This window comes from Ovis canadensis, chromosome 3, assembly GCF_042477335.2.
Source record: "Ovis canadensis isolate MfBH-ARS-UI-01 breed Bighorn chromosome 3, ARS-UI_OviCan_v2, whole genome shotgun sequence".
In the NCBI taxonomy this organism is placed as follows: domain Eukaryota; kingdom Metazoa; phylum Chordata; class Mammalia; order Artiodactyla; family Bovidae; genus Ovis; species Ovis canadensis.
In genome coordinates, this window is record NC_091247.1 from 141710195 (window position 1) to 141736706 (window position 26512).

Sequence of the window (26512 nt, forward strand, 5' to 3'; positions counted from 1 at the left end):
ATGCCTATTTTGCTCTTTCATGTGTATACATTGCTTTGCCTATCCTATGCTTTTATTTCTGCCTATAGTTCTTCAGGCTAAACACCTTCATTTCCAGACTACTACCACTCAAGAAAGAATATCTTCTTCTCTAAATTGCTGGAAACACAAAGCTTAAAGGTAGGCTTCAAGCTTTAAGGTAGGCTGTTACAAAATGATCCCTGATGTAATGACAAAGTGGCACAGTATACCTCCCATGCCAACCTAAGCCTAAATATACCTCAGAAACAAGAAATGAATGGGTGGAAAACAAAAAAATGAAAATGAAACCAGCAGAAATCCCTGAAGGGTCAGGAGATACTTACGATTTGATAAAGAAGGGAGATAGAAGCCCTGGACAGAGGAGGGCCAGGCTTCCAACATGGAGAGTAGATCTGGGGAGAAATCTTGAGTTGGACTCTTTTCTATCCACCACTGCCCAGAGTAGATCACTACCTTTCCCATCAGCTCTCCTACAATACCAGAAAGTAGGTTCACAGGGGAACACTACTGGAAAGTTGGATTGAAAAAAACCCAGTAACTTCTGATTCAAGAAACAAGCATCAAAGGGTTTCCTCCTACCTTTCCTCATAGGCTTTCTCTTTACCCAGAGGGCTAGACAAATACATCTTTAGAAAAGAACGAAGCCTTGGATATAGAGAAGTTCGCCAAGGGGCAAAGCCCTCTGATGAGAGCAATACACATAAGGATATTCAAAGTTGGACTGTCTCACTCATCAGGAGTGGTATACAAGCTAAAGCCTAGGTTTTGACACTTCCCACCTCATTCTCCTTCCATTACCCACTGAGATAATGGATACTCATGAAAGAAAATGACCTCACAGGGAAAAGTACCTAGACAGTTGGGAAGAAAATGAATTAAAACCTACTCTAGATGAAAGAATTACTAGAATACAAGTCAAATAAAGACCATGAAGGTTGAGTTCTGAAGAATTGATGCTTTCGAACTATGGTGCTGGAGAAGACTCTTGAGAGTCCCTTGGACAGCAAGATCAAACCAGTTAACCCTAAAGGAAGTTAACCCTGAATATTCATTGGAAGTCCTGATGCTGAAGCTGAAGCTCCAATACTTTGGCCACTTGATATGATGAGCCGACTCATTGGAAAAGACCCTGATGCTGGGAAATATTGAGAGCAAGAGGAGAAGTGGGCGACAGAGGCTGAGATGGTTGGATGCCATCACTGACTCAATGGACATGAGTTTGAGCAAACTCAGGGAGACAGTGAAGGACAGGGAAGCCTGGCATGCTGCAGGTCATGGGGTCGCAAAGAGTCAGACACAACTTAGCAACTGAACAACAACAATAAGCCAAATAAATGTTCCCAAGAGGATATTGATAATGAAGCAGAAACAAACATTTATGAAGAACCAAGTAGGATTACTGACTATTCAATGCATAATTGAAATAAACTCACTAGATGATATAAACAGCAAAATGGACATAACCTAAGATCAGTCAAGAAACTTTTCTAGAAGATATTGAGAAGGAATAAGAGATGAAAAAATACAAAAATTAGTAAATATGAGGCTAGAGAAACTTCCCTGGTGGTCCAGTGGTTAAGACTCTCCTTCCAATGTGGGGAACGAGGGTTCAATCCCTGGTCAGGGAATTAAGATCCCACATGCTATGCTGCAGCTAAGCCTGCGTGCTGCAACTAAGATCCTATGCAGCCAAATAAATAAACATAAATAAATTGAAAAAAAAAGAATTTAGACATAGAAAAGACAACATTTATATAATAGGAGACTTCCCTGGTGGTTCAGACGGTAAAGCGTCTGTCTACAATGCGGGAGACCCGGGTTCGATCCCTGGGTCGGGAAGATCCCCTGGAGAAGGAAATGGCAATCCACCCCAGTATTATTACCTGCAAAATCCCATGGACAGAGGAGCTTGGTAGGTTATAGTCCATGGGGTCGCAAAGAGTTGGACACAACTGAGTGACTTCACTAACAGGAGAGAAAAAAGTTATTGTAGGGAAGATGATATATCTTTTTTTAAAAAGTGAGAACCTTCAAAGAAAGATTGATATTGGAAGGGTATATAGGGAGTATAAATTAGGCTGATATGGGAAAATTGAATACTTATTGATATTTTAATGAAATTTAAGAACTCCAAAGTAAAGAGAAAATTCTAAGCAAAACAGCTTACCCACAAAGAAAATGAATCAGAATGATGTCAGACTTCTTAGGAGCAACAGTAAGGACAGGAAAATAATAAATATTTTTAAAATATTAAAAACAGAAACTTTAAAGCTAAGTTATATTTAACTAAGCTATCGCTTAAACATGAGGGTATAACAAATATATTCTCAGACCTTCAAGGTCTCATCAGATTGTCATTAAGACCCCTTTTAAAAGTATTCTTGAAGGAAGTAATCTATTGAATGAAAATTTTAGGAAATGCTATAAAATATAAGATAGTAAAAATGAGAAAATAATTTTGTAAAGCTTGTTGGTGTCTAAGAAACATTGTATATACATATATACATAAGCATTATACACACCCACACACACCAGATATAACAAAGTAGGGGGAGAGTGCAATATCCAGAGGTAGGTAAGAGTGTATATTCAGGGATTTGTCCTAGGACTTCCCTGGTGATCCAGTGGCTAAGATTCTGTGCTCCCAGTGCAGGGGACCAGGGTTTGATCCCTGGTCGGGGAACTAGATCCCACATGCCACAACTAAGAATCATGCATGCCACAACTAAGAACTAGCACAGCCAAATAAAAAAATAAACATTTTTTTAAAGTATCTGTACCATTAAGGGCGAAGGCACAGATAGGTGTTGATAAGTTTAGTAAGTTGGAAAAGATAAATACAAGTAAGAATCTTAACAAGTTAAAGATAACCAATGGAAGAACAAATATAAAGTGTGTACTTTTCAAACCCATAGAAAAAACTGATTAATATAAGGAAATAAGCAAGAAAAAATGAAAGAAAATTTAAACTAGGATGAAATAAAATATTCAACATAAAAAATAATTTATTAATTTACCAAGAAAAGATAAAATTTTCAGATTTAATTTAAAAATAAGATCTAGCAATATAATGTCTACAAGAGACACACTTAAAAGAAGGACAGGACAAAAGGAATCGAAAAAAGAGCAGATATATGTGTAACTGACTCACTTTGCTATACAGCAAAAAGCAGCACAACACTGTAGATCAACTAAATGCCATTAAAAATTTTAAAAAGGAGGACAGGACAAAGTTAAGACAAAGAAATCGAAAAAGACAAATATGTACACCCCACCCAACACCTGCCAAGGCAAAGCAGAAATGTAATAACAGGCAAAAATAAAATTCAAGGCAAGAAGCATCGTCGGGGCAAAGGGAGATAGTAGATAAAGAATATAGAGATAATATCATGCACCTATATTGTTAATAAAGATGATTATAACACTATAACCTCAAAATATGCAAAGCAATAACTGACCCCTTGCTCTTCCCTGATAATACTTCCTCACTTGCCACCCACTCAAATGATGTCTATTTTATTTATTTACTTAAATTAATTATTTTATATTTTTGGCTGCACTTGGTCTTCGTTGTTGCCCAGGCTCTCTCTAGTTTGGTGAGCAGCGGCTACTCTAGCTGTAGTGTTCCAGCTTCTCCTTGAGGTGGCTTTTCTTGTTGTGGAGCACAGGCTTTAGGTGCTCTGGCTTCAGTAACTGTGACCCAGGGGGCTCAGTAATTGCAGCACATGAGCTCAGTTGACCCACAGCATGCGGAATCTTCCCAGACCAGGGATTGAACCCACGTCCCCTGCACCAGCAGGCGGATTCTTAATTGGACCACCAGGGAAGTCCGTCAAATGTTGTCTCTTTTAACTCTCATCCCCCTTATTCACTTGGCCTAGAAATGAGGTGGGGATCTTCCTCGCCCCTCAATGCTACTTCCAGATCATTCTCTCCTAGTTTCTAATAAGATCCAACTTTAAATCTCCTGTCATTAGACTGAATACCGTCCATGCTCTCTCTCTTGAAATCTTTTACCTCTTCCTTACTCACTGTAACTTTATCCAATACTTCTGTCGTGTGTGTGTGTGTGTGTGTGTGTGTATGTGGCCCAATCATGTCCGACTCTTTGTGACCCCATGGACTGTAGCCCATCACATTCCTCTGTCCATGGAAATGTCCAGTCAAGAATACTGAAGTGGGTTACCATTCTCTTCTCCAGGGGATCTTCCGAACAGTCATCACTGGCAATTTCAATGATCATATAGCTCTTTCCAACACTTGGCCTCACAATTCTTTGATCTATTCTTCTTCAGAGATATAACCCTTGATCCATTAATCATAACCTTGACTTTGTCATCACAAAAAAAGTGGGGGTGGGGGTAGGGGGAGGAAAATTGCAATCTTTCCATACATAGTTTCAGTTTCAAATAATTCATTCTCCAAACATCATCTCTTTCCAGCTTGCTCCTTCTAGTACCCCAACTCCAACAATCCTTTTGAATTCCACAGGGCCCTTTCCTTTATTGATTTAACTGCTTACTGTCTCTCATCCCTTCATGTCCTCACTCCCTTTGTAACCCAGCTAGAATTCCATAGTTGATCATTATAACCAGTTTCTGATATACGCTCTAAACCTGAACTCACTTGTTTGTTTCTTGCTCTGAAATACTCCCTGGCTGATCACAGCTCAGCTTAAGTTCAGTTTTCTCTGTCTATCTCATAACTGCACTCCGGAAGCTGAATGTGGCTTCAGGAAAACATTCAAACTTGCTGACTGATCTTACTTCAAATAATCATTAACCTCAAGAGGCCCATAATACTGCCTGGCAAATATACTCTATTTCTCTAATCCATTACTCTCACTGTCCTGGAAAAAATTCTGTATTTTCTCCTGTCCCTTCAGATCTCTGAGGCCTTCTCTTCCATCTTCCTTCTTGGCTAGTCATGTAGCTCCCTACTGCACTGAGAAAATGGAAGCAATCATGATTAACTCAGATTATTAGCCACCTGTATGTACTTGCTTGGAGAAGGCAATGGCAACCCATTCCAGTACTCTTGCTTGGAAAATCCCATGGATGGAGGAGCCTGGTAGGCTGCAGTCCATGGGGTCGCTAGGAGTCAGACACGACTGAGCAACTTCACCTTCACTTTTCACCTTCATGCATTGGAGAAGGAAATGACAACCCACTCCGGTGTTCTTGCCTGGAGAATCCCAGGGACGAGGGAGCCTGGTGGGCTGCCGTCTATGGGGTCGCACAGAGTCGGACACGACTGAAGCGACTCAGCAGCAGCAGCAGAGTGTACTTGCTCAGTTGTTGTCTGACTCTTTGAGACTCCATGGACTGTAGCACACCAGGTTCCTCTGTCCATGGAATTTTTTCAGGCAAGAATCCTGGAGTGGGTTTTCATTTCCTAGCCTAGGGGATCTTCCTGACCCATGGATTGAAACTGCATCTCCTGCATCTCCGGAGAAGGCAATGGCAACCCATTCCAGTACTCTTGCCTGGAAAATCCCATGGATGGAGGAGCCTGGTGGGCTGCAGTCCACGGGGTCGAGAAGAATCGGACACGACTGAACGACTTCAGTTTCACTTTTCACTTTCATGCATCGGAGAAGAAAATGGCAACCCACTTCAGAGTTCTTGCCTGGAGAATCCCAGGGATGGCGGAGCCTGGTGGGCTGCCGTCTATGGTGTCGCACAGAGTCAGACACGACTGAAGCGACTTAGCAGCAGCAGCTCTTGCATCTCCTGCCTTGGCAGGCAGATTCTCTACCACTGAGTTACCTGGGAAGCCCCATTATTAGCCACCATATGTCTCTAATTCTCTAAGTTTGTACTTCTATAGTCTTCTTTCTCTCGTGTTATCTGTGGATGAACTTAACTGTACGCTGCCTATTTACTGCCAGCTTCTCTACTTGCACACTAGACCTCTTCTATTCAAGGACATCAGTTCAGTAATTCTCCCATTTCTCTCAGTACCACTGACTTTTTCCTCTCTTAACATGATGTTAATTTTCTTAACATTTAACTGAAAAACAAACAACTCTCTTAGATCCACCTCCTCTGCCAGTTATTGCTCCATTTCTCTCACCCTTTTCACAGAAAAATTCCTTTTAAATACTGTGTAAACTCACTGTCTCAAATTTCTTTCCTCTCTCGAACCCACTCTAATCAGGTCTTTGCCCCGGTTCCATCTTCCAGCTTACTCCTAGCAAGGTTGCCAACAACCTCCAGATTGTTAAGTTTAAAGGTCATTTTACTTGGCCTTACTCTTAATTGGCCTGTCAGCTACATTTGAAAGTGCCAATCACTCTTTTTCTTTGTAATCTTCTTTTCCACATGGCTCCAGGACATCATGCTTTCCTGGTTTACCTCCTATCTTTCTGGCTGCTTCTACATCATTTTGCTGGTTCCTCTTCATCTCTCTGATGGCAAAATGTTGGAATAGTTCAAAGTTTACTCTTTGGACCTCTTTTCCTGCATACACTTCCTTGATAGCTTCAGTCTTATGGCTTTGAATACCATGTATATGCTGATGACTCCAAACTTGTGTCTCAGCTTTTATTTTGCTTCTGAACTTTGCCCCTGCCTTCTAGTCCTGTATATCCAGCTATCAACTTGATATTTTCACGTGGTTGAGCTCCTGATAGTCTGCCTACTCCTTAGACTTCGTCCCTGATACTTTTCACCTTGAATTTCTACCTTGAATATATCTATTTTGTTTCTGCATTTATTTGTTCGATGTTTCTGTTCATATTAGCCTGAAACATCTACTTATATCTCCACTTTCAATTTGTCCATATTTTTTTAAAGTGTATTTTATAAATAATATATTGCTAATTTATGTCCAGTCTAAGCTCCAATCTGAGTTTTTGTCTTATTTAACTGGTTAACATTTATTGTAACTTCAGTTATATTAGAACTTATTTTTGCTGTTTTATTTACAAAAATGAGTAAGATGGACAAATCCCTAATGAGTTAATCAGCAAAAAATATGTGAATATTCAAATCACATAACAAAATCAAGGGAACCAGCTACAAATACAGCAGAGATTGAAAAGAGTATTATGGTTAATTATAGACTAATACACTAAAAAACTTACCTGCAGTATATGATTTTGTAAAATTATAAAATGCCAAATTGGCAAAAGAAATTAAAATATAAACAAACCAAATACCATAAATAAATTGAAAAGTAAGTAAGACCTTACTCCCTAGAAAAGAGCCTTAGGCTTACATGATTTTAGAGTGAGTTTCCAAGACTTCAAGGAACCACTAATCCTTTTGTCAATTAAATTTCTCCAGAAAATAGAAAAAGAGGGAAAAAATTTATTCCAAAATCAGACATACGGTACAAGAAAAGAGAATCATAATCTACATCACTAATGAAAATAGATTTTAAAAAATAGATACAAATAAATATTATACAACTGAATTCAACAGTCAGGATGTTCTTCCAGGAAGGTAGCAGGTTAGTGGAACCAACTCAGGTATATTAACCAGGGGAACAGGTACATAAAATAGGGTGGATGGAGATGAGAAGAAATGTATCAGCAAAAGCAACAACCTACTGTACATATAGTGCACAGACAGATTTTAAACCATGAGAAGTGAAAAAAATGGAAGGATATTTAAAGTACAATATTATTTATGCATATTATTAATAAAAACAAATACACATTCTAGCATTCTATGACTCTTCCCATGTGCTGTGCTGTGCTTAGCAGCTCAGTCATGTCTGACCAACTCTTTTTGGACTGTAGCCTGTCAGTCTCCTCTGTCCATGGGGATTCTCCAGGCAAAAATACTGGAGTGGGTTGCCATGCCCTCATCCAGGTGATCTTCCTAACCCAGGGATTGAACCCAGGGCTCTCTCATTGCAGGTGGATTCTTTACCATCTGAGTGACCAGGGAAACCCAAGAATACTGGGGGTGGGGTAGGGTTAGCCTATCCCTTCTCCAGGGGGATCTTCCCGACCCAGGAATTGAACTGTGGTCTCTTGCATTGCAGGTGGGTTCTTTACCAGCTGAGCTACCAGAGAAACCCACAACTCTTCCCATACCTCTTCCAAAAAACTGTAGCGAGCAAAAAGAAAAACAAATAAAAATTCCTACTGGGGCTTCCCTGGTGGCTCAGTAGTAAAGTATCCACCTGCCAATGCAAGAGACATAGGTTCAACCCCGGATCTGGGAAGATCCCACATGCCTCAGAACAACTAAGCCTGTGTGCCACAACTATTGAGTCTGTGCTCTAGAGCCCAGTAACCGCAACTACCGAGCCCATGTGCTGCAACCACTGAAGCCCATGAGCCCTAAAGTCCATGCTCCTCAATAAGAGAAACCACTGCAATGAGAAGCCCATGCACCACAACTAGAGATTATCTCTCACTCTCCACAACTGGAGAAAAGCCCAAAGAGAAATGAAGACCCAGCACAGCCAAAAATAAATGAAATAAAACTTCCTACAACTGATACTAAATACAGGGAAAAAAAAATCCTACAATCTCTAATTTATATGCAGGTTGAGGAAGATACAGAAGAGACCATTTGGAACCCCTACAAGTTTATCCATGGTCACAGAATCTGTTTGAAAGAGTAAGGGAATATGGAGGGTCTTGGTGATGGTAGAACCCAGCAACATCAACAAGGATTCATGTCCAAGGAGGAAATAACCCAAACTTGATCGGGAACAGCTAAGATCTGGTCTGAAAAACGGCAGATCATCACTGGCAAGAGAAGTCAAAACATAGGAATCAGCTCCCATGCCACAACTAAAGATCCTGCACTTCACAGCAAAGATCAAAGATCCCACATCGGGCAACTAAGACCCAGAGCAGTCAAATAAATAAATAAAAATAAATGTTAAAATATATATGGCTCAGAAAATTCACAGGAACAAAGACGGTAGTCTTGAGAAGGGCCCTTGGAAGAGGCACTTTGGAAAGTGCCCTTTGGAAGAGAAGTGCCCTTTGGAGAAGGCACTTCGGAAAGTAGTCATTGTTCCTTGGAGACAGTAGCCAATAGTAATTGGAAGAGAGAAAAATAGTTACTGTAATAAGTAAAGTACTGAAAAAAAGAACAAGAGAATCAGAAGTCTGACTACAAAAAACAAACAAAACACCACCACCACATACACATTACAATTAAGAAAGCTGCTCTTCACTATAGCAACAGAAGAGGGAGTGGTTGAGCTGAAAAACCAGAAAAGGCCCACAAAAGCCTCTCCATTCTCTCCAAAAGTGAGAGCTGACCCAGAAAAATCCAACATATTTGAACATGAATGAAAATAACCAAAAAATCAATATCTATACAAAATTCCTATAAGGAAAGAAAAAAAACAGAAGCAAGAGTCACAAGTTTTGACAGATTAAAGTATACCAGATACCAGAAGAAAATGCTGTCCCAAAGCAGAATTAAGACTAAACTACAAGATACTTAATTGTAATGGATCCTGTGATATACTCCCCAGACACTCCGTTTGGGACTGAAACCCTCATACCCCAAGTTGCTGGAATGTTGGAGGATGAGTCCTCTATTTCCTTTAGCCAAAGAAAACTCCCTCATCCAAGGCCTAACCCTCTCCCCAGGGTCTACCTGCATTCAGGGGACAAGGCCCTTGCCTCAAGGAGGAGAGGTGCTGAAGGGCCATTGAAACTTCAGAACTCTTCATGGTATGAGCTGAAATCTTTGTTGTGACTGGTCATGGTGAGTAATGCACTGGAGCCAATTAACATTTTTAGGAATTTTGCAAACAGGTTGTTAGCCATAACCCATTACTAAAATTTAGATTATATAAAAGTTAAAACTAAATAAATTATATTCAAAACCAAGGTAATAAATACCCAATATTCATTACTTCCTAATCATTTTATTACATTTACTATTATCTATGCTCTTGAGGTTATTTCTATTGCATCTGTATGGGTATTACTATGCAGATCCATGCTCAGTGACATCATGTTGGTAGCTTAGAATTTGCCAAGATGGAAGTATTTACATTCGGGAAAGGGCTTCCTCAGTGGCGCAGCATAGAGAATCGGCCTACAATACAGGAGCTGCAGGAGACGTGAGTTTGATCCCTGGGTTGGGAAGATCCCCTGGAGGAACTCCAGTCTTTTTGCCTGGAGAATCCCATGGACAGAGGAGCCTGGTGCCCTATAGTCCATGAAGTCACAGGGTTGGACACAACTGAAGTGACTTAGTACACACACACACACACATGCTGGAAAATGCAACAGATCAGGGCTCCCCCTGCTCCAGAGAACTGGTTGTTAAACATTCATCAGCATACCACTAATTACAGCTCAGCTCCTCCTTCTGTCCAATTCTCCTTCCTTAACAGCAACACAAATATTGATCCCAAAGGTACTCTCCAGTATACTTCATGCATTCAAATCTGTCTCAGAGTCTATGTCCCAGGGAATGCAACCTAAAACAACAGAAAAGAGTAACTAGGACCAAATATAACATTTAGGATATAGAGGATGGAAATAAGGATGATAAAGCAAAGAGATTAAAAGGATCAAAGAGAAACTGATCTAGAAATCAGACGAACAACACCCAACACATATTTCTGAATGTCTTGATGAAGAAAATAAAAATAATGTAACAGAACTATAATTCAATACACTTTTGGGGGGGGTGTAGAGTGTGTAGGGGAAGAAGATCCAAATCCACGCATTAAAAGGGCATACCATATTCCAAGTTAAATAGACCCAAAATCAACTCTTAGATTTAGTATAGAAAATTATTACATTTTAATACAAAGGGGGAAAAAAAACTTCCTGTGCTTCCTGGCAGGAAAACCAAGTCACTTTCTAAGGACAGAAAACCAGTTAGTCATCGGAGTTCTCAGCAACATTCAAAGCCAGAAAATAGTAAAGCAACATCTACAATATAATCAAGGGAAAAAATGTGCACCATGGATTTTAAATGCAGACAAACTGTTTCATAAATAGCAAGGCTTTAGGGAGAAAAAAATTTCAGCATGCTAAACCTCGGGAATATTATACTTAGAAGTCCTTCCAGAGGACAAAGTGCTCCCAACTAAGAGAGGACTGAGAAAACTTCAGCAAAGGGATTGGTAGTGTTCAATGGATATATTTGGCTATATATCTAAGGCTAAAACAAAGGTGAGAATAAGAATAGTAAATAAACGTTACATGCTCTGACAACATAGTCAGAACTGAAAAAAATGAGAGATGGGGGAATGAGGAAAAAGTAGAATAACCTCACTGATTGTCTAAAAGGTTAAAAGTGGGAATTAAAGAATGTCATTTAGGGGCTTCCCTTGTGGCTCAGTGGTAAAGAATCTGCCTGCCAATGCAGGAGACACAGGTTGGATCCCTGGTCTGAGAAGATCCCACATGCCTTGGAGCTACTAAGCTCATGTGCCACGACTATTGAACCTATGCTCTAGAACCTGGGAGCTGCAACTACTGAAGCCTGTGCGCCCTGCAGCCTGTGCTCTGCAACAAGAGAAGCCGCTGCAATTAGAAGCTCATGCATCGCAACTAGGGAGTAGCCCTGCTCACTGCAACTAGAGAAAAGTGTGCAGCAGTGAGGACCCAGCACAGCCAAAAATCGATAAACAAATAAAAGCTCTGTTTTAAAAAAGGAATGTCATTTAAGGCCAAAACTGAATCATATGAACCAAAACATATTTAGGAACACAAGAATAAACATTAAGAAAAATAACGCGAACAACTAAAATTGGATGGTGGAGAGCGCAGAGGAAAGAGAAGGTGCTTTCAAGTTCTTTCATTAGTGCTCCAAGCTGGAAACGAATAGGCAATGTATAAAGAAAAAAGTACCAAGGTATAATGTGAAAACTGGTATAAAAGGGAATCATTAAAACAAAAAATAAATATCAAGAGAAAAACAAACAGCAAAGAAAATTGAACACAGTTTTTTGGAAGACCATGGACTTTTTGTTTTTATAAAGATGACATAACTGAGATCAAACACAGCAGTTGTGTGTGTGTGTGTCTGTGTGTCTGTGTGTGTGTGTGTGTGTGTGTAGGGTTAATGCACTTAGGAGAAAAAGATTTTCAGACTGACTCACAAAATAGAACCTAATTCTTGGCTTTATATAAGTTAGCCTAAAAGAATGAACAAAGAGGTACTGGATAAATGCAAATTTTAAAATCAATAGTTAATCATAAATCAGACAAGGTAATATTCAAGCAAAAAAAAAGAGCGTTAAATAACACTTCATAGTGCTAAAAGCTATAATTCACTATGAAGATATAATAGTCGTGAATATCTATGCAACAAATAATACAGCAACAACTATTATAAAGTAGCAACTACAGAAGTTTGGAGAAATAGAAAAATGCTAGTGATGCTATTATAATAATGACTTTAATGAATATCTCTCAGTCCAAGATAGTCCAAAGAAATAATGACAAAATTAAAATTTTAGGAGAACTAAAAACAATGTTGGTTGGCTTATCTATAAGACATAAAATGTTTATAAAAACTTTTACTACAAAATATTACATGATGGTATGTCAGTGTAACAAATTACTTCCAAAATTTAGTGGCTTAAAACAACACACACATATTACCTCATAATTTCTGTGGGTCAGGAATTCACTAGCATCTAGCTAGCTGGTCCTGGCTCAAGGTCTCTCAGGAGGTTGTGGTCAAGATGTTGCCTGAGGATCTGCTTTCAAATTAGCTCACTCACATGATTGCTGGCTGAAGTCATGTAGATCTCTCCATAGAGCCTCTTGAGTATCGTTATGACATGGTATCTGGCTTCTCCCAGAACCAATGATTCAAGAGAGATAAAAAGGATGAAGCCACAAGGCCATTTTATGACCTAGTGTCAAAAATGCCACACTGTCATTTCTGCCACATTTTATTCATTAGAAGCAAGCCCCTTAGTACTATCCATGTTCAAGGGGAGGGGCCCTACCTTCTGCAGGAAGGAATATCAAAGAATTTGTGAATGTTTTAAAACTGCCCGCAGACAGTGCACCAAAAGTAAAAATTTGGATTGTTTATCTACTAAAATAAAAAACTGTTCTTTGACCATATAGTCTGCTGTCAATGCCTAGATCATAGAAATGTCTTAAATCATGAAAGTATTCTATACAAAAGCTTGTTAACTTTGAGTTTTGCATTCACAGTAGTCATTCAATAGGAAAGAAAGAGATTAAAAGTTTATGGCAAGAAAAACACAGAAACTATGTTTGGTCAGCATGACTCACTAATGGAAAGCTCCAACATTATCTGACTTGTTTAGAAGACAAAAGACCTTTTAAGGATAGTGTAATTTAAGATTTTGGACTTGGTCCTGCTTGAGTTTAAAGGGCTTTGCCTTGATGAAGAGCCTCAAGCAAAGGACAAAATGAGAGGATAAGTATCAAGTCTTTCTTGTAAGTAAGTGGTGATTATCTCCACCTAGAATAAAAGCTACTTATGAAGGACTATATCTTTTCTTCCTTTCTTTTCTATCTAGTTTATCTATTCATCAAATGAACAAGTTAATAGAAATCAAGATAAGAAATATGGTCAGTCTTCATTTCAAGTACTAATTTTTAATTATAAGAGTGCTGAAACTAAAGCACTGTCTTCCAGTTCTCTTAGGTAAATGAACTAATTGGAGTTCATAGCTCTCATTCATCTTCTATTTGAAAACTCTGGTTTACCAAAGATCCTGGCATTGCCTAACACTTAAAAGACAAATCAATCAAGCAACCCTGAAACACAACTCTATACTTCTCTAATAAATCTGATAAAGAATCAGCGTGCAATGTGGGAGAACAGGGTTTGATCCCTGGGTTGGGAAGATCCCCTGGAGAAGGTTATGGCTACCCACTCCAGTATTCTGGCCTGGAGAATTCCATGGACTATACAGTCCATGGGATCACGAAGAGTTGGACATAATGGAGTGACTTTCACTTTGCTAATAAAATCTATTGAAAAAAACATCTCCTAGTGAAAGGAAGATCTGGGACTTCTTTTAGGGTAAAGATTCTGTAGATAACTATTTAGAACCAACTGCCAGAATTCAATTATCACAAACTTCCATCACTTCTAAATGATTGGAATAAATAGTTTACTTCCTAGATGAGGTCAGTTTGCATAAGGCTATGGCCTGGATGACATTGCTGACCTTTTCTCACTCCTTGGGAAGGCATCATGACATATTCATTGCAACATGCTTTCAGTTCAGTTCAGCTGCATAGTCGTGTCTGACTCTTTGTGACCCCACGGACTGCAGCACACTAGGCTTCCCTGTCCATCACCAACTCCTGGAGCTTGCTCAAACTCCTGTCCATTGAGTGGGTGATGCCATGCAACCATTTCATCCTCTGTCGTCCCCTTCTCCTCCCACCTTCAATCTTTCCCAGCATCAGGGTCTTTTGCAATGAGTCAGTTCTTTGCATCAGGTGGCCAAAGCATTGGAGCTTCAGCTTCAGCTTCATCATCAGCCCTTCTATTAATGCAACATGCTTTAATCATACATATTTGACACAATCTTCTTATCCAATGGACCTAGTTCTGGGGTGTTCCTTCAATGTTAGGATCTAAAAAATGTTAATAATGTTTCTGACCATTAGCATAACTGAAACCCTTAGTTCCTTTTATTCCACTTCTACCAGTTTATTTACAAAGGTAGAATATTTTAGGACTGACTTAAGACATAAATGATGCATGAGAACAACATATCTGAGCTCTACTACACAGAAAGTATGATCTGAGGTAAGTCATCTAATCCTTTGCTTCAGTTTTCAGTTTCTGAAGTGGCAATAGTAATATTCAATCTAAATCATCAAGTTACAAAAGTAATGAATGACTTAATTGGCTGAGTTAATTTTAACAAAATCTATAGCACTCAAACTGTGTTTTAGTGCAGAGATTGGCAACCTATAACATGTGAACCAAATCTGACCCATGACCTATTTAGTATAGTAAATAGTTTTTACATGTTTAAAGAATTTTAACAGCAAAAGAAGAAGAGAAAGGAGAAGAGGAACTGCAGCAGCAATGGATGCTGTGGTCCACAGAGTCTAGCATATTTACTAACTGATCCTTTATAGAAATAGTTTGCTGACCCATGTGCTAGTGGATTTAGCTATCATGAAAACATTACTAGAAGTAAAAAAAAAAAAAATTTTTTTTGGCTGCCCTGCATGCAGCATGTAGAATAATAATTCCCCAACCAGGGATGGAATCTGTATCCCCTTCAGTGGAAGCCTGGAGTCCTAACCAATGGACTTCTAGGGAATTCCCTAGAAACAATTTTTTTAGGAATAAAATAATAAAAATGTATACACTTCAAAGTCATATTATGGATAGGTAGGCAGGAAAGAAAAAGAATAAGGAAATTATATTTGAGATAATTTAATAAGTATTTGAATGCCTATACAACAATGTGCTAAGCCTTTGTGATGTAATAGTGGCCAATTAGATAAACAACCCCTGCTTTCATGAACTGGAAAAAATCAGTAAGGGAACAAACAAGCATTTATCATACGATTTGATAGGTGTGATAATAATAGGTACATTTAGAGGTTAATATTGGAGATTTTAGAAAGGATGCTTAATCTAGTTTAGAGTGTCAGAGGAAGTTTACCAGAGAAATGACCCCTAGGATGGGACTAAATGAGGAAGAAGATTTAATCAAGTGAAACACGGTAAGAAAAAGTATTCCAATTCAAGAGCCTGTCATGAGAAGATCCAGAGGCCAGACAGTATTGTACTTCAAGATCTAAAGTTCAAAAGAGCTGGAATCTACCCTGCAGGGAAGGGAGAGTGAGGGTAGTGAAGTAAGAGATGAGGCTAGAGACGTAAGCATGCAGCAGGCCACAGTGAGGGTTTTAAATTTTACACTGAGGATAATGAGAAGCCATGAATGGATTTTAAACTGGGGAGTAACAATAAAATTTTCATTTTAGAGCATATATTCTACTGGTATAGAGAATGGACTGGGGAGGACGAGATGAAAGATAAGATATAGTGAAACTGGCTGGTTCAGACAGTAAAGAATCTGCCTGCAATGCAGGAGACCTGGGTTTGGAATCTGCCTGCAATTCAGGAGACCTGGGTTTGATCCCTGGATTAGGAAGATCCCCTGGAGGAGGGCATGGAAACCCACTCCAGTATTCTTGCCTGGAGAATCCCCATGGACAGAGGAGTCCATGGGGTTGCAAAGAGTTGGACACGACTGAGTGACTAACCACACACATACATGACCTAGAAGAAAGATAGAATGTACTGGTACCAATTGGTACCAGGTGGAATGTACTGCCCCAGTTATTGAATTATTGTCACTTAGCTCCAAATCCTCCTATTCTCTGCTTTGTAGAGATGTTTATTTTAGGGCTTTACGGAACCTGAAATTTATTTTGATGTGAAAAGGATACTATTTCTTATCTTTCCATATGATAGCTAATTATCCCAACACTTTTTACTGACTACCTCATCAGCCAGTGACCTGAAATGCAATGTTTAATTATATATCAAATTAATCCTTTTAGGGAGGAATCTATTATTAAGCCCTATATTCTATTTCATTGATTTACCAATACTAGTACCAACAATACCATATTATATATTAATTATTATAACTTTTAGAATCAACTTGTCAAGTTTCTAGAAAAATACTGTTGGGATTTTTATTAGACTGCATTGAATTTATAGATACATTTGGAATAATTAGTATCTTTTTGACACTGAGTCCTCCTATATGTAAACATGGTATATTCTTCTATTCATTTATAGCTTCTTTAATGTTTTCAATAAATTTTAAAATTACTCCTTGCATCTACCACATATTTTGTTAGATTTATTCCTATCTCTTATTTCTTTTTCTTGACTTACTTCCCTGTCTAGGACTTTTATCTATAAAATACTGCTTCAGTTCAGTTCAGCTCAGTCACTCAGTCCTGTCCGACTCTTTGCAACCCCATGGACTGCAGCACACCAGGCCTCCCTGTTCATCACCAACTCCTGGAGCTTGCTCAAACTCATGTCCATCGAATCAGTGATACCATCCAACCATCTCATCCTCTGTCATCCCCTTCTCCTCCTGCCTTCAATCTTTCCCAGCATCAGGATTTTTTGCAATGAGTCAGTTCTTTGTATCTGGTGGCCGAAGTAGTGGAGCTTTAGCTTCAATTCTTCCAATATTCATCCTGATTCCCTTTAGGATTGACTGGTTTGATCTCCTTGCTGTCTGAGGGACTCTCAAGAGTCTCTCCACCACCATAGTTCAAAAGGATCAATTCTGTTTAGAAGTGGCAAAATGGTAGATATACTTCCTTTGTTCCTGGTTTTAGAGAGAATTCTTATAATGTTTTAATGTTGAAAATGATTTTCCCTTTACGTTTTTTGTAGATTTAACATATTAGGAAAGTTTTCTTTTTAGTTTGCTAAGAGCTTAAATTGAAGAAAGTAGGGGAAACCACTAGGCCATTAAGGTATGACCTAAATCAAATCCCTTATGATTTTACAGTGGAAGTACAAATAGATTCAAAGGATTAGATCTGATAGAGTGCCTGAAGAACTATGGCTAAAGGTTCATAACATTGTATAGGAGGCGGTGATCAAAACCATACCCAAGAAAAAGAAATGCAAAAGGGCAAAATGGTTGTCTGAGGAGGCCTTACAAATAGCTGAGAAAAGAGAAGGTAAAGGCAAAGGAGAAAAGGAAAGATATACCCATCTGAATGCAGAGTTCCAAAGAATACCAAGGAGAGATAAGAAAGCCTTCCTCAGTGAACAATGCAAAGAAATAGAGGAAAACAATAGAACAGGAAAGACTAGAGATCTCTTCAAGGAAATTAGGGATGCCAAGGGAATATTTCATGCAAAAATGGGCACAATAAACAGAAACAGTATGGACATAACAGATGCAGAAGATATTAAGAATAGGTTGCAAGAATACACAAAAGAACTATACAAAAATGATCTTTATGACCCAGATAACCATGAGGGTGTGACCACTCACCTAGAGCCATACATCTTGGAGCGCAAAGTCAAGTGGGCCTTAGGAGTATCACTGTGAACAAAGCTAGCAGAGGGGATGGCATTTCAGGTGCACTATTTCAAATCCTAAAAGATGATGCTGTGAAAGTGCTGCACTCAATATGTTACAGGAAACGGGAGGCCCCCCCTTCTGGGCCCCAAGAGCGGGCTCTTGTCTAACACTTGGAAATGAATTGTCTGAGGAGACACATGTGCTGACAAAGCAATAGATTTTATGGGGAAAGGGCACCTGGTTGGAGAGCAGTAGGTTAAGGGAACCCAGGAGAACAGCTCTGCCACGTGGCTCACAGTCTCGGGTTTTATGGCGCAGGCATCGTTCAGCCAAGATGGATGCTAGCGAGAGGGATTCTGGGAAGTGGACGGACACGCGATGCCTCCTTTAGACCTTTCCCAAACTCTTCCGGTTGGTGGCGGCTTATTAGTTCTGTATTCCTTACCAGGATCTCCTGTCATAAAACAACTCATGAGAATGGTTACTAAAGGGCCTGGCCAGGGTGGGCGGTTTCAGTCAGTGTGCTTCCCTTAACAAATATGAAAAACTCAGCAGTGGCCACAGGGCTGAAAAAGGTCAGTTTTAATTCCAATCCCAAAGAAATGCCAAAGAATGCTCAAACTACCACACAATTGCACTCATCTCACATGCTAGTAAAGTAATGCTCAAAATTCTCCAAGCCAGGCTTCAACAGTATGTGAACTGAGAACTTCCAGATGTTCAAACTGGATTTAGAAAAGGCAGAGGAACCAGAGATCAAATTGCCAACATCCATCGGATCATTGAAATGGCAGGAGAGTTTCAGAAAAACATCTACTCCTGCTTCATTGACTACATTAAAGCCTTTGACTGTGTGGACCACAACAAACTGTGGAAAATTCTTAAAGAGATGAGAATACCAGACCACCTTACCTGCCTCCTGTGAAACCTGTATGCAAGTCAGGAAGCAACAGTTAGAACTGGGCATGCAAGAATTGACTGGTTCCAAATTGGGAAAGGAGTACATCAAGGTTGTATACTGTCACCCTGCTTATTTAACTTATATGCAGAGTACATTATATGAAATGTTAGGCTGGACGACTCACAAGCTGGAATCAAGATTGCCAAGAGAAATATCAATAACCTAGATATGCAGATGCCACCACCCTTATGGAAAAAAGTGAAGAGGAACTAAAAAGCCTCTCGATGAAGGTGAAAGAGGAGAGTGAAAAAGCTGTCTTAAAACTCAACATTCAAATAACTAAGATCATGGCATCTGGTCCCATCACTTCATGGCAAATAGATCGGGAAACAATGGAAACAGTGACAGACTTTATTTTCTTGGACTCCAAATTCTGCAGATGGTGACTGCAGCCATGAAATTAAAAGACTTGCTCCTTGGAAGAAAAGCTATGACAAACCTAGATGGCATATCAAAAAGCAAAGACATTACTTTGACAACAAAGGTCTGTATAGTGTATGGTTTTTCCAGTAGTCATGTACGGATGGATACTAGAGTTGGACCATTAAGAAGGCTGAATGCCAAAGAACTGATGCTTTTGAACTGTGGTGTTGGAGAAGACTCTAGAGAGACTCCTTGGACTGCAAGAAGATCAAATCATTCAATCCTAAAGGAAATCAATCCTGAATATTCATTAGGACTGATGGTGAAGTTGAAGCTTCAATACTTTGGTCACCTGATGCAAAGAGCCAATTCACTGCAAAAGACCCTGATGCTGGGAAAGATTGAAGGCAGAAGGAGAAGGGGAAGACAGAAGATGAGACGGTTCGATGGCATCACTGACTCAATGGATATGAGTTTGAGCAGGCTCCAGGAAATGGTGAAGGATAGGGAAGCCTGGTGTGCTGCAGTCCATGGGGTCACAGTCTGAGCAACTGAACAACAACAATAAAGAGCTCTTATCATGAAAGGGTACTGAACTCAAATACTTGCTCTTCCTCTTCCCAGATGACCACAGTTTTTCCTCCTCTAATCTGTTAATATGGTAATTTACAGTGACAGTGTGTTTTGTCTTGAATGTTAACCCTCCTTGCATTCCTGGAATAAACCCAATTAGGCCTATCATATTCTCTTTTCAATCCACGGCTAGGTTCAGTTTACTAATAATTCATTTAGAATTTTTATGAGATTGGCCTTTTTCTTTCTCTCCCTGTCTGGTTTTAGTATCATGGCTATCACGGTCTTATGGAAAGAGCTGGAGAATATTTCCACTTTTTCAGTTTTTTTTGAACTGTTTACATAAGATGTAAATAATTTAGTCTTTGAAAATCTGGAAGAATACTTAAATAAAGCCATCTAGGTCAGAAGCTTTAACTATAGACTGAATTTCTTTATTTGTGCTTTGAGTAGCATGAACCAGAATATCCATGTAGCAATGGCTTAAACGTTAAGACTCTTAATTATTTCTTCTAACTAGAACTCTACAGAAAAGAGTGTTAATGGCAGTGTTTTTCTTACTATTGATGGTGCTACATCTGAGTGATACTGTAACAAAGTGAAAAAAAAGTTGGTATATATATCTGCTGCTAAGTTGCTTCAGTTGTGTCGGACTCTGTGCGACCCCATAGACGGCAGCCCACCAGGCTCCCCCGTCCCTGAGATTCTCCAGGCAAGAACACTGGAGTGGGTTGCCATTTCCTTCTCCAATGTACGAAAATGAAAAGTGAAAGTGAAGTCTCTCAGTCGTGTCCGACTTGTAGCGACCCCATGAATCGCAGCATGCCAGGCCTCCCTGTCCATCACCATCTCCCGGAGTTCACTCAGACTCATGTCCATCGAGTCTGTGATGCCATCCAGCCATCTCATCCTCGGTCGTCCCCTTCTCCTCTGCCCCCAAACCCTCCCAGCATCAGAGTCTTTTCCAATGAGTCAACTATTTGCATGAGGTGGCCAAAGTACTAGGAGCAGATAAAAAGACACGTGTACCCCAATGTTCATCACAGCACTGTTTATAATAGCTAGGACATGGAAGCAACCTAGATGTCCATCAGCAGGTGAATGGATAAGAAAGCTGTGGTATACATACACAATGGAGTATTACTCAGCCATTAAAAAGAATACATTTGAATCAGTTCTAATGAGGTGGATGAAACTGGAGCTTATTATACAGAGTGAAGTAAACCAGAAAGAAAAACACCAATACAGTATACTAACGCATATATAGGGAATTTAGAAAGATGGTAACAATAACCCTGTATGTGAGACAGCAAAAGAGACACACATGTATAGAACAGTCTTTTGGACTCTGTGGGAGAGGGCGAGGGTGGGATGATTTGGGAGAATGGCATTGAAACATGTATAATATCATATAAGAAACGAATCACCAGTCTAGGTTCGATGCAGGATACAGGATGCTTGGGGCTGGTGCACTGGGATGACCCAGAGGGATGGTATGGGGAGGGAGGTGGGAAGGGGGTTCAGGATTGGGAACATGTGTACACCCGTAGCAGATTCTAGTTGATGTATGGCAAAACCAATACAATACTGTAAAGTGAAAAAAAAATAATAATTAAATAATAATAATTTTTTTAAATGTAAGCCACAGATAATTACAAAGGGAAAAAGAAGAGAATGAGCTTGGACTTCCCTGGTGGTCCAGTGGTTAAAAATCTGTCTGCCAATGCCGGGAACATGGGTTTGATCTTTGGTCCAGGAAGACTCCACATGCCACAGGGAAACTAAGCCCATGTGCCACAACTACTGAAGGCCATGTGCTCTAGAACTGCGTCCGCAACAAGAGAAGCCACCTCAGTGAGATGACCATGCACTGCAACTAGAGAAAGCCTGCACATAGCCACAGACCCAGCACAGTCAAAATAAATATTTTAAAAATCTATAAAAAATAATGAACTTTTTGGAAGTCAATCAATGAAATATAACTTGATAGGTGTTATAGTCTAAGTTAAATATATGTATATATATGAATATATTTTATATACAGAATAAGAGAAGTCTGTGCATTTTTATGCTTGAGATAGATCCAACGTGTTATACAACAGAATTTTTGTACATGTCAGAAAAACAGAATTAGGAACTTTGAAATCTAATCTTAAATGCCTTCCTTGTCACTTAAGTATGAGGTATAAATCTTGTACTATTTATATCCACAAGGTCTAATACAGTGTGTAAACAATATAGAAAGTCTAATCTTCATTTTGTTCTTCATTAGAATTGGAATAGTGATACAGACATCATAGAATTGGAGTAGTCAGTCAGTCAGTTCAGTCGCTCAGTCGTGTCTGACTCTTTGCAACCCCATGAACCACAGCACTCCAGGCCTCCTTGTCTATCACCAACTCCTGGAGTCCACCCAAACCCAAGTTCATTGAGTCGGTGATGCCATCCAACCATCTCATCCTCTGTTGTCCCCTTCTCCTCCTGCCCTCCATCTTTCCTAGCATCAGGGTCTTTTCCAATGAGTCAGCTCTTCGCATCATTTGGCCAAAGTATTAGAGTTTCAGCTTTAGCATCAGTCCGGCCAATGAACACCCAGGACTGATCTCCTTTAGGATGGACTGGTTGGATCTCCTTGCTGTCCAAGGGACTCTCAAGAGACTTCTCCAACACCACAGTTCAAAAGCATCAATTGTTCTGCACTCAGCTTTCTTTATAGTCCAACTCTCACATCCATACATGACCACTGGAAAAACCATACCCTTGACTAGACGAACCTTTGTTGGCAAAGCAATGTCTCTGCTTTTTAATAGGCTGTCTAGGTTGGTCATAAATTTCCTTCCAAGGAGTGAGCATCTTTTAATTTCATGGCTGCAATCACCATCTGTAGTGATTTTGGAGCTCAGAAAAATAAAGTCAGCCACTGTTTCCGCTGTTTCCCCATCTATTTCCCATGAAGTGATGGGACCAGATGCCATGATCATAGTTTTCTGAATATTGAGCTTTAAGCCAACTTTTTCACTCTCCTCTTTCACTTTCATGAAGAGGCTCTTAAGTTCTTCTTCATTTTCTGCCATAAGGGTGATGTCATCTGCATATCTGAAGTTATGATATTTCTCCCAGCAATCTTGATTTCAGCTTGTGCTTCCTCCAGCCCAGCGTTTCTCATGATGTACTCTGCATATAAGTTGAATAAGCAGGGTGACAATATACAGCCTTGACGTACTCCTATCCCAATTTGGAACCAGTCTGTTTTTCCATGTCCAGTTCCAATGGTTGCTTCCTGACCTGCATACAGATTTCTCAGAGGCAGGTCAAGTGGTCTGGTATTCCCATCTCTTTCAGAATTTTCCACAGTTTGTTGTGATCCACACTGTCAAAGGCTTTGACATAGTCAACAGAGCAGAAATAGATGTTTTTTTCTGGAACTCTCTTGCTTTGAGAACCCCATGAACAGTATGAAAAGGCAACAAGATAAGACACTGAAAGATGAGCTCTCCAGGTCAGTAGGTGCCCAATATGCTACTGGAGATCAGTGGAGAAATAACTCCAGAAAGAATGAAGGGATGGAGCCAAAGCAAAAACAACACCCAGTTGTGGATGGGACTGGTGATAGAAGCAAGGTTCGATGCTGTAAAGAGCAATATTGCATAGGAACCTGGAATGTTAGGTCCATGAATCAAGGCAACTTGGAAGTGATCAAAGAGATGATAAGAGTGAACATTGACATTCTAGGAATCAGCGAACTAAGATGGACTGGAATGGGTGAATTTAACTCAGATGCCCATTATACCTACTACTGTGGGCAGGAATCCCTTAGAAGAAATGGACTAGCCATCATAGTCAACAAAAGAGTCCGAAATGCAGTACTTGGATGCAATCTCAAAAACAACAGAATGATCTCTGTTCGTTTCCAAGACAAACCATTCAATATCACGATAATCCAAGTCTATGCCCCGACCAGTAATGCTGAAGAAGCTGAAGTTGAACATTTCTACAAAGACCTAAAAGACCTTCTAGAACTAACACCCCCAAAAGATGTCCTTTTCATTATAGGGGACTGGAATGCAAAAGGAGGAAGTCAAGAAACACCTAGAGTAATGGGCAAATTTGGCTTTGGAGTACAGAATGAAGCAGGGCAAAGGCTAATAGCGCTCTGCCAAGAGGACGCCCTGGTCATAGCAAACACCCTCTTCCAACAACACAAGAAAAGACTCTACACATGGACATCACGAGATGGTCAACACCAAAATCAGATTGATTGTATTCTTTGCAGCCAAAAATGGAGAAGCTGTATACAGAGTCAGCAAAAACAAGACCAGGTGCTGACTGTGGCTCAGATCATGAACTCCTTATTGCAAAACTGAGACTGAAATTGAAGAAAGTGGAGAAAACCACTAGACCATTCAGTATGATCTGAATCAAATCCCTTTTGATTATACAGTGGAAGTGAGAAATAGATTTAAGGGACTGGATCTGATAGACAAGAGTGCCTGATGAACTATGGACTGAGGTTCGTGACATGGTACAGGAGACAGGAATCAAGACCATCCTCAAGAAAAAGAAATGTAAAAAAGCAAAATGGCTGTCTGAGGAGGCCTTATAAATACTGTGAAAAGCAGGGAAGCGAAAAGCAAAAGGGAAAAAGAAAGATATACCCATTTGAATGCAGAGTTCCAAAGAATAGCAAGGATAGATAAGAAAACCTTCCTCAGTGATCAGTGCAAAGAAATAGAGGAAAACAATAGAATGGGAAAGACTAGAGATCTCTTCAACAATGTTAGAGATACCAAGGGAACATTTTATGCAAAAATGGGCTCAATAAAGGACAAAAATGGTAGGGACCTGACAGAAGCAGAAGATATTAAGAATTGGTGGCAAGAATACACAGAAGAACTGTACAAAAAAGATCTTCACGACCCAGATAATCACGATGGTGTGATCACTCACCTGGAGCCAGACATCCTAGAACGTGAAGTCAAGTAGGCATTGCTGCTGCTGCTGCTGCTAAGTCGCTTCAGTCATGTCTGACTCTGTGCAATCCCATAGATGGCAGCCCACCAGGCTCCCCCATTCCTGGGATTCTCCAGGCAAGAACAATAGAGTGGGTCGCCATTTCCTTCTTCAATGCATGAAAGTGAAAAGTGAAAGTGAAGTCGCTCAGTCATGTCCAACTCTTAGCGATCCCATGGACTGCAACCTACCAGGCTCCTCCACCCATGGCATTTTCCAGGCAAGAGTACTGGAGTGTGTTGCCATTGCCTTCTCCGAAGCATCAATACAAACAAAGCTAGTGGAGGTGATGGAATTCCAGTTGAGCTATTTCAAATCCTGAAAGATGATGCTGTGAAAGTGCTGCACTCAATATGCCAGCAAATTTGGAAAACTCAGCAGTGGCCACAGGACTGGAAAAGGGCAGTTTTCATTCCAGTCCCAAAGAAAGGCAATGCCCAAGCTACTGCACAACTGCACTCATCTCACACGCTAGTAAAGTAAGCTTAAAATTTTCCAAGCCAGGCTTCAGCAATACGTGAACCATGAACTTCCAGATGTTCAAGCTGGTTTTAGAAAAGTCAGAGGAACCAGGGATCAATCTGCCAACATCCACCGAATCATCAAAAAAGCAAAATTGGAGTAGTGGTACAGACATAACAGTCAGTTTAGTCTAATCAGACTAATTAATTGGGAGTGTTTTCAGTTTTGGCCTATGTTCTCAAAATAAAAATTGAGAATTTTTATGTAATATCCCCAATGTACATTAAGATATTTGCACACATAACTGAGGATGTGTTGTTTGCTAACAGCTGGGGCATTTTGAAAAGATTTTTCCTGCTTTAGCAATGAAATTAAAGTGAAAGGGCAAGTGTGTGGGGAAGCAGGGAGGAAGAATCAGAAACAGCTTAAAATAGGTAGTGCCACTATCTCTTTCATAGGCTAAAGGTGGGAGAAAATGAAGAGAGCCAGAATCTGGTAATTTAAGGTGACAAACACTAATAACAAGTGTCTTTGAATTTAAAAGTTGAAGCAAGAGAGGACACAACTAAATTACACGAGGACAAAGAGGGATAGAAAAAGTCTAAAAGGTGCTCTCAGGTCAGCCTTCCACTACAGCTGGGTACTGTTCTCACAAAATTCCCTAGAGAGCCTCTACCATCAAGTGACATTTGAGGTATTAAACATGTGAGATGGGATTGGACACCTTGAGCATATGATCCTTAAGGGGCTGACCGTACACACTTCCTGCTGAACTAGTTTCTTATCCTAGAGTCTGATCCCTAAGCTCATCTGTTCTCCTGTTCCGCAGTATTTTTCAAACTTCTATCCATCTTTTACCTCCCCCAAAATGAAGAAGAACCAACAAATTAGCTTCCGCTGTGAGGTATGCAATTGACTTTCAGAAAACTTCTCAGTCTAAATGTAGAAGAACTGAGAGAAAGGGGAAAGGGATATGATATTTACTGAATATAAAGCATGTGCTCAGCAAAATACTAGGTCATTTAATTTCATCCTCATGGCAACGCTGTCAGCCAAGTATTATTACTGCCAAAGAAGAAGCTGAGACTTAAAGTAGTTAAGAAACATGAGCAAACCACTCCCTACCCCACACCATGTTAAGAA

The 26512-nt window shown here is 39.8% G+C and overlaps 1 protein-coding gene across 1 annotated transcript in view; it reads left to right on the top strand.

Moving 5' to 3' along the window:
* The window catches only part of FAM186A (family with sequence similarity 186 member A), a 140214-nt gene that overhangs the window by 94442 nt on the left and 19260 nt on the right, over window positions 1-26512 (top strand). Inside the window, exons 10-11 of the mRNA XM_069581952.1 lie at window positions 25828-25864; window positions 26199-26273. Of these exons, the coding sequence (XP_069438053.1) occupies window positions 25828-25864; window positions 26199-26273 (112 nt within the window). The remainder of the gene's footprint in view (window positions 1-25827; window positions 25865-26198; window positions 26274-26512) is intronic.